At 40.7% G+C, this 13667-nt stretch overlaps 1 protein-coding gene across 1 annotated transcript; it reads right to left on the bottom strand.

The window, feature by feature from the left end:
* Positions 1 to 12441: 12441 nt before the first annotated feature.
* LOC149167968 (uncharacterized) lies at positions 12442 to 13453 on the bottom strand. Its single transcript, XM_089430649.1, has 2 exons — positions 12686 to 13453; positions 12442 to 12562 (listed from the first exon to the last, which is right to left on the bottom strand). The coding sequence occupies exon 1, from the start codon at positions 13451 to 13453 to the stop codon at positions 12938 to 12940; it is 516 nt and encodes a 171-aa protein (XP_089286775.1). The 3' UTR covers positions 12442 to 12562; positions 12686 to 12937.
* Between the last annotated feature and the right edge of the window lie 214 nt (positions 13454 to 13667).

Below are 13667 nucleotides of genomic sequence, written 5' to 3'. Positions count from 1 at the left end.
ATATATATATATATATATATATATATATATATATTAATAGTACTTTTTTTCAATTAATTAATTAAATATATAATATCGATATATTTCATATGTATATATATTAATCCTATATAAGGACGAATATACATATATATAAGGACGAATATATATATATATATATATATATATATAGTCGTTTTTTTTTTAAATGTCGATTTGCGCAGAATCTTCGAACCGGTGTGGTCACGTCCCCTGGTCACACCTGTTGACCTGACCTCACCACGATGCGGTGTTTAAACACCGTGGCTTTCCGCTACGTCAACCAGCTGACCTCACCACGACCCTTCATCAGTTAACCACCGTGGCTCTCCGGCTACATCAATCTGTTGACCTCACGACGACCCTTGTTGCAGCATTTAACCCTGTTGGAATGGCGGAAGGTTGGGTTGATGAGAGACATCGCAAGGGTTTGGCAGACCGCACAGACAACAGGGATAGAGGACGCAGCGGGGCAGTTGACGGATAATGGAGTGCTTATTTATAACCTCATCACGTGGTGATTCTGCAAGTTCAAGTTCTTGTCTTATGCTTCGTCGATTACCCTCCAAGAAAAATCTGATTGCGCTCCTTTCTCGAGAGTGGACTTGCCATTTGTCAGGCCTCTCGAACGCACCTCGAACTCTCATTCGATTATTCCAATATTCCACAAAATCATTCCATTCCTGCTCTTCCAAAATTCTGGTTCTCTCCCCATCCAATCCCACCTTCAATATGCAAACCTTGCTGCCCTCAACTGTGATGTAGCACAAATTGCATTCACTAATACCGTTGTTTTTGTCATCAAGAAGCATGAAATGTAACTACGATAATCAGACTTATTGAGAGTGTATTCAGGGATCGGGCATTTCCTAAAAAGTGTTTTAGCAACTTCCTATTCAACACGTAGTTCAATCTCAACATACAGTGGGAGCCTCTTAGATATTATATCAAAATTTAAGCTTCTGGGAGGCCGAGTATTAACATTAAAATAATCCCAATGCCATTCACAATTCAATGAATTCATGTCATTGTCTCCCCGCCTCAATTTCCAGCCCTCTGCCTCCAAGGAATCACTGTGTCCTCTCTGCCATATATAGCTGCTGTAATCTCCATTTAATGAAGAGGAAGCATACACACAATTCCCCAACTTTGGTAACGCTGGAAGTCTCTTCCAATGAAGGTTGAAGTCTCTTAAATCAAGCATCCACACATTGTAAATATTTTGAGGGACATTGGATTCTTCTGTTACAACTGATGGTGTGAGCGAAAATACACGATGATTGTCGCAGACAAATTTTGTGTATTTCTGTACTTCAATTTGTGGATGTTTAGGTAGCCTTATTGTGATAGCAGACTTGCTAATGTTGGCATTGTTGTTACTGGATTTGCACACCCAAAGACCTAGCAGCCTATAGGAACCCTCCTCGCCCCTGGCTGGGGTTTTTTTGATATGGGAGAGAATGAGAGCATTGGACAAAATATTTGGAGGGTTGTGAATACGTTGGTGATAGATTGGGAAACGCTTCTCTAGGGCATTATTCCACGATTGGTTTAATGTCCTCAGAAGTGGCCTTTCATTCCATGGCAATTTACACAGCCGAGGAACAACTTCACCCAACACAACTTCTTCGCTAAGTCCACTCACTAAATCTTTCACCTTCTGCAGTAGAACCTGAACAATTTTCAGGTTATCAAGTCCATCCTTAAATTTTGATAGCAGCCCCACTAACTTTGGAGCATCACTCATTACAACTTCCATTTGCTGCTCTTTTTTTAACGCATTAATATCCTTCTTGACTTCCTCAATTGCTACAATTTTACCATCATCAACATCTTCATTTGGATCATCATCTTGATCATTTCCTGCAAGATCTTCATTTTCAACATTTAAATCATCTAATGCTTCACCTTGTTTCTTTTCACCATCGCCATCATCTTCCTTATTATTGATTTCCTTTCGACATGCTTTAACTTCTGCATATGATTTTTCTAAACGCGGAAATGCTTCTTGAATTTTACTAAACTGCGCAACGCCTTCAGGACGCGAACGTAATGGCACCTTGTCCTGCAAACAACGTTCAAAGACTCATCATTATGTTGTGTGCCATGGCTCTGATACCACTGAAGCATAAAAATTGTTACTGAAGCATAAAACAAATAGATTGGAGGCTTTAATGTAAAAATACATAGGAGGTATTTAATAATAATAATTTATTATATATAAAAATTGTATAAGTGATATGAATGTTACAATGAAGCCCTGCTTTTATACCTAAGCAGGTGACCTTTCATGATTAGGCATGTCTTTTAGACATGCCTTTTCAATTAACTAATGACTTTTTAACGTAATCACTACTTGATTACTTAGTATTTATATTATTTAAATTTATTTATTTTGTTATGAATTATATTAATAATAGGGTGGCAAGTGATAAATAAGTGGAATGGAGTAGGGAATGACAGGGGCAATCTTGGGCCACATATTAGGGCATAGGGGTATCTGGATAAGGGGAATCCCACACCTGGGTATGTAATGTGTAGGAGGGAGCAATCGTGGTACATGAGGTGCCCCAACCTTGATTTTTCCACCCTTCTTTATATGCCTTTTGCCTTTTATGAATTTTCTTTAATTAACTGCTCGGGGCTCAAAGGACAATAGCATGATGTGTAAGATATAGTAGTGATTACGCCTTTTTAGGTAGGGCAGTTCATTGCCCTTCAGGGGTTGGGACAATCATGGGTTCCTGAATTATAAAGGAGGCTCATCTAGGGCCTGTGGAACCAGCGTGATGACCATGGATTGGGGTAGAGCTCATGTATTGGCTTTTGCCCACATGCTAATTATTTTGTCTCAACCATATTTTGCATTTTGTGGTACAATTTCCTGTTAAATGTGGCCAATTATGCTTTTTTATTTTTCTTTTAGCTGTTTCAACCTCCGGGGCATCATTCCAGGCTTGACCCAAGGTGGGGGCAAGGTGATACGAAGGTTGGCCCTATGTGGACCTAGAATGGAAATGTGGACTCGGGCGGGAGAAATAATGAATGGGGTATAGTGAGTAGAAAGGGAGTAATATATGCGGATAAAGGAACGGGACCATGCACCCAAAGTCGGGGTTTCCCAAGTAGTACCACCCTAGAACCAAATGGTCAATAAAGGAGATCCCATGGGACTAAGATCCAAGGGTAGCATCTAAAAGAGATCAAGGGGACAAGAGCACAAACTAAGGCCACCCTTTCCGCCAAATCCCCCCATCAATCCATACCCAAAAATATCCATAATAAGTAAACCCAATACTCAATTACCAAAGGACAAGGCACACCTTTAGATTCGGGAGGCCCACCTTCAAACATGCGATCCATATAGGTGGGTGAGGGACCACATGGCTGGCTTAGGTGGCAGAGAAATGGCACAACGTGCTAGTAGGAGGTTGCAAGGCGTTGTTGGTTGCGGCTGAGGTTCATCATGGAGAAAAATTTCTCCTAGGGATATCACCCACGAAGTGGTGGTTAATAGGGGGTAGTCCCTATGGAAGGAATATGATGAAAGACAAGTTAGGAACCACTTGTCTGGGAGACACAATTGAGTGACCTAGCTACTTTGGTAAATTTAGCAAGATTCAAGGATTTGATTAGATTTGGAAATGGGACCAGTGCCTTATGGAGTCAAAATTCTTGCTTATTATAAATTAATACCAAGTAACCAGATAGACAACCACTGTTTAAATGATTGACTAACCTATATGCTATGCAAATTCCAAGATCTAGGTGTAATGCAAGGATCTTGGTTACTTTTAAATTATATGCCTAGTCTAAATGGAACCTCGCTCTTAACTGTTTTGAGATCAGTCTTTAGAGTAGGTTGTGGATGGAAGCCAACGGGAAGCAAGCAAAGGCTTGATTAACGACACCTCCCCCTGTGTTCCAACCACCCAGTGCCTTCGGTGCTGCAGAGGCAGTGGCTCGACGACTGCAAGGTCACTATGTTAACCACTAGAAAGGCGCTGAATCCCTCAAGCTAGGTGAGAAAGGGTGTCCCTAAAGGTCTATCAACCAAGCTAATGCTTGGAGGTAAATTATTAGTGCAAGCTAAGCCTGGGATGCTTATGCAATGGAATGGGTGAGTCTTAAGGTGAGATTACTTAAATGTTCCTTAAGTACTTAGTTATGATTTCCTTCAATTTAATATATCAAGTACTTAACAATGCTTAGAAAAGGTAATCTTAACCACAAGACAAGTGTTCAAGTTTAATAGTGCCAAAAAGAGAAAAAATCCCACGATACAAGAGATATCAACTCAATGACAATTAGAACAATTACTTAAAATAATTAGCCAATGATTTAATGCCAATTGACAATAAGATTGCAAATGTTCTTAGTCAATATTCTTCAACAATTAGTCTCTTTTATGATAACAAGATATGCAATTAGATTTGAACTTAAGAACACTTAGATTTTTAATTAGCCAAATTCACAAATTTGTTGAAGAGATATTCAATCCTTGATTTAATGCTTATGTGAGTGAATTTAATGCAAAGTTAATGATCTTTTAGATATTATGAACGAGCTTACAAAAGGCAAGAAAGTGTTAGTGTTCTTATACAATTTTACCGATGCTAGACAAATAGAGCACTTTAAACAATGAAACAAATGCCCTTCACAATGAAAATACTTTAAGTTACATACAATCTTGTGATATTCAGTGACCAATATGACAGCAGTAAGATTATTAGTATTAGAGCACTTCTAGATGCAAAATAAGATGTCCAATACAAGCAATAGAAACCCAAGGGCCAACTTAGATTTGTCAAACACAAGATCTTAAGTACTTCAGCTCTCTTATGACGCAATTTTTCACTGTTATATCAGATCTGATTACACTTATGACAGTTAGCAACAAGACATAAAACAAGCCCAATGACAGATGCCCAACTTATGCAATTAATTCCTTAGATGTCAAGCAACTTATGTATTGATTTTAGGCTAATTTAAATGAGATTTTACCACTGTTATGAATTAGTTTACTTGCTGAAGCAAAACAGTGAGGAAACAAGGGTTAGAAGATCAAACCCTTAGGCCTTAGGCCTTGAAGCTCACTAGCCCAACTTGCCCAAATTTTCCCAATGGCTGGACCACCTGCAAACACCAAAAAATTATGCCAAGTATCTCTGCAAAACACACCAATATTTAGTCCAGAAATCAAATGAAGACCCATAGAGGTAAAGGGGGCAAATGGTGTCAAAAGAAAGGCTAGGAAGAGGAGGCGGCAAGCCTCGTAGTGGCTATGGCTAAGGCCTAGAGGCCAAAAACGCCTCATGGAAAGGCTTGGAAGGTTGTCGTTAGGCTTAAGGAGGGGCTGAGATGGCCCTAGAGGGATGCGACAAGCAGGTTGAGGCCTAAAAGGCCTGCGACAAGCAAGGAAAGGAGGCTGAGGGCAACTGGGAGGAGGAAGGAGGTCGAGCGGATGAGGAGGGAGGCTGAGCGGAGGGATTAAAGGGCAATGGAGGAGGATGAGAGGGAGGGGAGGGCCTGTGGCAGGTCTAGGAGGGGAGGTCGAGGGCCCTCAGCCTTACAGCAAAGCTTGTAAAGGCCAAAAACACCCACGACAGGGGCTAGGAGGTCAAGCCGAGGCCCTTAAGGCTTGTGGCAAGGGGAAGAGAGGAGGCCGAGTGGCCTAGAGGCGACAACCAGCCCTAGAAGGGCCGAAAAAGATGACGCTGGGCCCTCAAAGGGTGACATAGGGCTTGGGGAGGAGAATGCTGGCCCGATATATCCGGGCCCGAGATACCTAAAACTTTGAAACCCTTGCTCCAAAAAATTAATTTGCTTCAGATTTTTTTCAATAGCTGTCCCTGCAAAATTTTTGGAGACTAGATCTTACCCTCAAGGGCCTAGATCTAACTCTAATCCAACTCTTCTCACTTGATTTCACCTGCACAAATAAATTTACAAATACCCAAAACCCTAATATATACAAAAATCTCAAAACCCCAAAACCCCAATTAGAAAAAATAATTTACTAAAAAATTATTATACAAATTTATTTACAAATGTACAAATATACAATGCTTTTAAAAAGAATTTTGAGAAATAATTTTTTTAGAGATTTTTTGATAAATGGCTAAGTGTACTTTGGAAAATAAATGCAAGCTACAACCTTAGCGAAGTTAGATAAACCATAAAAATATTTGAAGTCCAAACAAGGTCAGCCTACATCCACAGTTTGTGAACTTGGAGCCCAAGGACTGGGGAACCTACAAACACTATATATTTTCTTCAAGAAAGCTTGTTAGACATATGACGAATCAAATCACCTAAGATAGACCCAAAATCTACGAATAGAATGTTCTTATCGCCATCTAATGAATAAACAAACTCTGAAAACTTTAAGCACAATATAGAAAAACCTGTACCCAGCATGTACCACAAATCAGTAGACAATAAATACCATGAACTGCACCCCAAAGACTTTATTATGATTCAAAAAACATTCCTAGTGGGACAGTAGCATTACATTAGTTTTTCTGCAGAATTTTCTTAGCCAAAAATCTCATGGCTTGAGACACAAATGACTCCTAATTTATAGATAAATCCTCTAAGTGGAAAAACGACGACTAGTTGGCTTGATCCTTGTCAAAATAATATCGGCCGTCGAAAAAAATTTGATCATCTTTTGATCTCCACCGTTGAAAATATTTATTTTTGAGGAATTTGCGAATTTCTCATTTAACAGATTTTTTATTAGCTCAAAATTAATTATGTTGAGCTAATTTCCTCAAAAAATTGACTTTGACTTAACCACCAAGGTGCAAGGGTCCAATTTTTCTTGAAATTTCCAATGTTCCCTTAGTGGGGGACCTACAAAAATTAATTTCTTCGATACCCACAAATTTTCCACTTGGAGAATTTTAATTTCTCTAAGACGTTTTTTTTGTAAGCTTGGCAAGACTACATCTTCATCATATCCAATATATCACCCCAATTGAGGTGGGGAATTGAACATGTGACTTCACATCAAGGAATGCCCCAACAAAGCACCTAATCACCATCTAAGACCCAATGGAAAATTTCTCTAAGACCTTAATTTTGATTGTAATTAATTAATTTTTTAGCTTAGGATTAATTTAATTTTTGCCAGAAAAATTAATTAATTGACACTTGAGGGGATTAAATATTTTTTCCACCCTCTAATATTTTAGCCATGGTGTCGAGGTATGAGGGAACATGCACTAAAATATTTACATAAGATAATTACATTTTCAACCCTCAAAGAAGGAACACTCGTTCGATATAGACCGTCAAATTACACACCCAATTATGCGACACAATATGATCTATTAGACCAAGTCACCCAATTCTACGACACAATATGATCTATTAGACCAAGTGATTTGTAATAAAATAATTTAGCCAACTAGCTTAAATTATTCCCAAATCACTTTTACATAAGACTCGACTAAAACACTATGACTCACCTAAGAATTTGACGAACAATTCCACCTTAGCTTTGGGGTGAGGTTGGAGGGAAAAACTCTGCTAACCATCCGTGTTAAAAAACACAAATGAGTCAGTGAGACGAAAAACCTCTTAGGATTAAACTCTTGCCAAAATAATAGGCTTACTTAGGTTGTTACATACATACATGGTCTTACTAGCTTCATTTACATTATAAAGTTGCAGAATGGGTTTATAAAGATTTAATAAATTGATGATTCATGATCCAATCCTTTTATTTTTTTTTGGCATATCTGCTTCCTTGGAACTTTGACAAGAAGTGTGCAATAGGCTCCATCTTTGATTGGAAACAAGAGCAACAATAGATTGGATAGTGATATATCGGGCAACTGGTGAAAATGTTTCGTCATAGTCCACTCCTTCCTTTTGAGAGAAGCCATGAGTTAGAAACTAAACCTTATATTTTTTAGCACTTCCATCAATTCCATGTTTAATTTTGTAAAATCATTTAGAGGTGATTGTTAGCTCTGCTACAGGTTCAGTGTCTAAGGGTTAAAATCACGTTGGAGAATGCTAGTTTTGGTTGCTAAGGAGCTCGTGGCAGTCCATTTTACCCTTCCCCTTTTTATTTGCCTCATTCCGTTACAATTCCCGCTTCCTGCGTTTCCTCCTTTTCCATCGTTCTCCTTGCGCTCCTTTAATCCTATTATCATCATTTTTCTCTATAGCCTTTTGAAACCCGCCTAAACCCTTTCTTTTACCTACTCCCGAGCATATTTTGTTTATAATGTTATTAAACCCCGCTTACCCTTTATAAACTCTCTTACCTTTTATAAAGGCCCGAAACCCTTTAAACTTCACATTAACCTTTGTTTTCACTTTAGCCCGAGCTCTAACATTTTAATCATATAACCCGCGCACATATTAAAAATTGTTATAACTCGGGCCCGCTCTTATCTGTCACATCATCCAACATATGTGCACGTTGAGCTCTGGCCGTCCGATCTTCCTGCTTCGTCATCCGACGATAGTCGCATTCCCCGTGCCGCAGACCTGCACACTCATTAGTCCCTGGGGAAAGTGGTTTCCCCGCCATCGCATCCGCCACGCGTCTCCTTTCCATTGCATCGCTGCCCGCGATACGATTACCACCACAGCGCCATAAGCGGTGCGATAAAACCGTTTTCCGCATCCCGTACTGTTCCCCGGCCGTTATCACTCGCGTAAATTTAGCGTGCGATCATCGTCCGATCGCCCATCCCATGATCCAACGGCCCTCATTCACCCCGATCATCCGCCTCCCGATAGCTCATTCTAACATGATCTCAACCATCCATTCGACAGATCCAACGACGTATATTTGATCACGCCTCTGTGTCCTCCCATAGCTCCCTATGATAAATCTCCGCCGTCCATTTCTCTAATCTAACGGCTCATGTTCAAATTGCGCCTTTGTGCCTTCCCAGTGCCTCTCGCCAACGTATCTCGATCGTCCATGTAATCCATCTGACGACCAGTGTTTCATCTCGGCTTCTGTTCGTTTTCAAACCGTTGTTCAGTGTTTTGGCTCGACTCAGGTGCACGAAGAAGGAAGAGAAAGATCCAGCGACCTGCGCATTTAAACCCTCAGCTACCTGCATTCAAGAACAGCACGGTCAAGGACAAGAAGGACGGCTTCAAGCAGATCAAGATATAAATCAATTATGGAGCATTGTACATATTATATCCCATATGCTCAGAAAGGACACCAAAATATCAGATAATGTCAAATTTGTTAATTAAAACAATCAGAATGTATCAGAGGCCCATAATAATTTGTAAATGTGGTTGCCGATCCATTAAGACACCTCCACGCATAGGCTACCTGAGATTTTTTGTAAACAAACTCTATATATATTTAGAAAAACGATGTAATAGATTGATGAGTGTTGGATGAGTGTTATTGGGTTGTAAGGTTCAACTTCTGGAGATTGTAACTGCTGTGATACCTGCAGAGTCTGGTCTTCATTTTCAGCTAATGCAAGCTTCTTTTGCTGTTAATTTCTCACTGTCCACTTCTTCTTCTTGTTCCAGGTTGTGCTTGTTTTACATTTATTCATGTGTTGTTAATGTTTAGCATTAGAGGGGCTGTCATCCCACCTCTGTGTTAGGATTTAGCATGCATCATTGAATTTGTTTGCAGGAGGAGAGAGCCACTGCCTGTTGCTTCTTACTAGTCCAAGTAACAGCACCGGATCCTAGACTAAACACATACCCAGCTGTAGATTTACGGTCATCAACTGAACCGGCCCAGTCAGAATCAGTGTAACCACGGAGTATAGGTTTGGAACTTCGAGTGTATAGGAGACCATAATCAGAAGTGCCACGCACATATCGTAGCACACGCTTTGCTGCTTTCCAACGATCATCTTTAGGAGCTGACATGAAGCGAGAAATGTAGCTTACTGCAAAACTGATGTCAGGTCTGGTAGCAGTAAGATAGATGAGACTGCCCACTAATTGCCTGAATAAAGTTTCATCCACAAGAGGAGAGGATGACTATGCTGAAAGTTTGAGCCCTGGTTCCATAGGAGTCGTGGCCGGTTTGCAATCCTGCATTCTGAACCTGTCCACAAGATTTTTGGCATACTTGGACTGAGAGAGAAAGATCTGATTTTCAGTCTGCCAAACTTCAACCCCCAGACAGTAATGAAGAAGTCCCAAGTCTGTCATCTCAAAAGTTCTGCATAAATCTTGTTTGATCCCATGGATCAAATGTGCAGAGCTGCCAGTAATGATAAGGTCATCCACATAGACAACCACAAACAAGATATCATCACCAGTATGTTTGATATACAGGTTTGCATCAGATGGGCTCCGCTGAAAACCCTGATCTGTCAGGTACTGATCAATTTTCATGTACCAAGCCCGAGGAGCTTGTTTCAATCCATAGATTGCTTTAGCTAACCGACACACTTTCTGTTCTTGACCAGCAACCTTGAATCCTGGAGGCTGCGTCATGTAGACTTCTTCTTGGAGATCACCATTTAGGAAAGCACTCTTTACATCCATCTGATGAACTTTCCAATTGAACTGAGCTGCTAGGGCAAGCACAAGCCTTATGGTACTCATCTTGGCTGTAGGAGCAAAAGTCTCCTCATAGTCGATGCCTTCCTTCTGTGAGAACCCTCGAGCCACAAGACGAGCTTTATACTTGTCTATGGTTCCATCAGCTTTGTATTTCACTTTATACACCCATTTGCAGCCTATGGGTTTTTTCTCTGCAGGAAGATCAGAAAGTGTCCATGTGTGATTCTTCTGAAGACTCTGGAATTCGGCTTCCATAGCCTGTTCCCACTCAGATGTACCCTTAGCCTCTGAATAGGTTTGAGGCTCAAAAATACTGTGTAGGTTAGCCATAAGAGCAAAATTGACTGTAGACTGTTGTCTGTTCTTATGTCTAGAAGTTCTACCTTCAAAGAGCTCATCATCCCGGAGATCACCAATGGTTTTAGCCCACCATTTAGGCCGAAGAGTAGAAGAACCAATATCAGGAGTAGATGGAGAAGACTCAAGAGCAATAGGGGCCGCAAGAGGAGGGTTATTTTCTGGAGGAAGCTCAGATAGAGTATTATCAAATACTGATGCTACATCATCCCTCCCATCAGGTGGACCGACCGGAAGAAGAACACTGTGAGGCTGATCCTCAGAACACTGCTCAGAAGAAGAAGACTGAAAGAATCCTCTGTCTTCATCAAATACTACATCCCAACTGAAGCTAAGACGACCAGTGGCTATATCTATCAGCCGATAGGCCTTGTGATGATCACTGTACCCTGTCATCATGAGTTTCTGGCTTTTGGAATCCAACTTAGAGCGCTTAGCAGCTGGAATCCAAACATATGCAACTGAGCCAAATACTTTGAGTTGACTGATCTTAGGCTTACGGCCAGACCAAACCTCTTCAGGAGTCTTCCCTGTAACAGCCTGAGTGGGTGATCGGTTAAGAAGGTAAACAGCAGTAAATACTGCTTCAGCCCAGAATCTGTTTGGAACACTCCTGTGTTGTAACATGGAACGAGCCATTTCAACAACCGTGCGGTTGCGACGCTCGACAACACTGTTCTACTGGGGAGTGTAGGGTGTGGTTAACTGACGTTTGATGCCATGAATATCACAGAAGTTGGCAAAAGCTGAAGAACAAAATTCCCCCCCATTGTCGGTCCTAAGAGTCATGATGTTACAGCCAATGTTGCACAAAGCGCGATCGGGATTTAATCGGCGCCGGGAAAAAAGCGGAAAAAATCGACAAAAGCGGGAAAAAAGCGTTTGGCACAAAAATATTCATTTTTTTTCATTTTTTTTCAATTTTTTTAATATCTAAACCATCTACAACATAAAATAAATACATTGACACATAAATATGATAAAAAAACTAATATATAAGATGTTTAATATCATTTCTAGCGCTAAAATCACACATAACATTGAATCATGTCCTGAATAGTAAGTCCTGAGTCCCAAGTCCAACTCAGCCTCAAAATATCAACAAAAATATGATAATGTATCTCATCATGTCATAATGTCATATACAATAAAATGAAAGTCTAATCCTATTGATTTCCTCTGCCCCTCTTGCGAGAAAATGGCACAGCTTTCTCTTTCCCTCTAGATGTAGAAGCTGGTGCCTGTGCTGGTGGAAATGGCAGTGGAGTCTGACGTGCTCTAGAAGCTGAAGAACTAGTAGTAGCAGCTACAGGAGGCTTAGGTGGACGGAGACCACGTCCTCTACTGGTGGTAGTGGTAGCCGGGTAGCCCGGGTAGGCGGTGTCACCTCCTCCTCCTGCTCCTCCAACTCCTCCTCCTCCTGCTCCTGCTCTCCTCCTCCTCCTCCTCCTCCCCCTCCTCCTCCCCCTCATCCTGCACTAACCAATCCTCAGTGGGATCCATGAGAGGCCTCTCGGTCTCAACCCTCCATTCAGCAGTGGTGTCAATCCCATCCAATGAGATGGCTTCCGTATCAAGTGTCTTACTCTTCTCTAGTTGTCTCACCCACAATCGAAGATTGTAGTAGACATAGACCATGTCATTAAGTCTATGGGACTCCAACCTGTACAAAGTTCATGAAATAATAATTAATAATTAATATTATAAAAAAAATATTGTTTAAAACTTTAATGAATTCAAAAATTTATTTGGAAATTTGCAATATTTTAAATGTTTAAGTGTTAACCTATTGCGCTTCTTGTTGTGTATTTTTTCAAATACACTCCAATTGCGCTCACATCCCGAGGAGCTGCATGTTTGGCTGAGGATGCGTACGGCAAGATTTTGCAAAAGGGGTACTCTGCCACCATACATCTTCCACCATGCGTCTACAACAAAATTACAAATAAAATTTTAAATAAACATAAGAAAAAAATGGAATTTGAAGAAACAATGAAATTTGAAAGTTGAAACAAAGTTACAAAGTACATACTACAAACTAAAAAATACCTGGCATTTTAATCGTCCTATCAATGACAGCCATCTCAAAGCCAAATGTGCCACCTGACAACTTATATTGCTCAATTTGTCTAGAGATCTCCATACGTTCTTCTGGAGATCTCACCATCTTCTGGACACAGGTTAATAATCCTTCCATGACCTCAACATCAAAATTAAACCCACATGCATAAGAAAATGCAGGGTTCAGGAAAAGCCCAGCAGCATGAATGGGACGATGGAGTGTGTTGTTCCATCGCTCATCAATGACTTCCCATAGAAGGAGTTGTCTCTGAAACCCATCATCTCCCTTATCATCATAGTAGGACCGAATGGCTTCTTTGGCCCTGTCCATGGCTTCATACAAATAGCCCATTGCGGGCTTCTCACCATCAACCAACCGAAGAACCTTTACCAAAGGTTCTGTAACAGCGCACACCTCCTGCACTCCCGCCCAGAAGTCTTCCTGGTATGAAACTAGTCTGTAGACGGCCTCTCCTTCTGGTTTGCGGCTCATTGACGAAGCACGCCACTCCTCTGAAAGAAACATTCTCTTCAAATCCCACATAGAATTCAAGAGGGATTGAAGAGATATGAAACTCGTCGCAAACCGTGTAATGGCGGGGCGTACCAACTCTTTGTTGTTGGTGCATTTTCTCATCAAGCTAAGCACAGATGTGTGATTGTAAATAAATTTTGTGATGCTTTTTGATGAGTCAACAACCTCTTTG

This window comes from Pinus tabuliformis, chromosome 5_1 (genome assembly GCF_031772625.1).
Source record: "Pinus tabuliformis cultivar Carrire ecotype Pingquan chromosome 5_1, CPIR1, whole genome shotgun sequence".
Classification (NCBI taxonomy): Eukaryota; Viridiplantae; Streptophyta; class Pinopsida; order Pinales; family Pinaceae; genus Pinus; species Pinus tabuliformis.
Note: the sequence above shows the minus strand (reverse complement) of the source record. Positions and strands in the feature narration are given on the sequence as shown.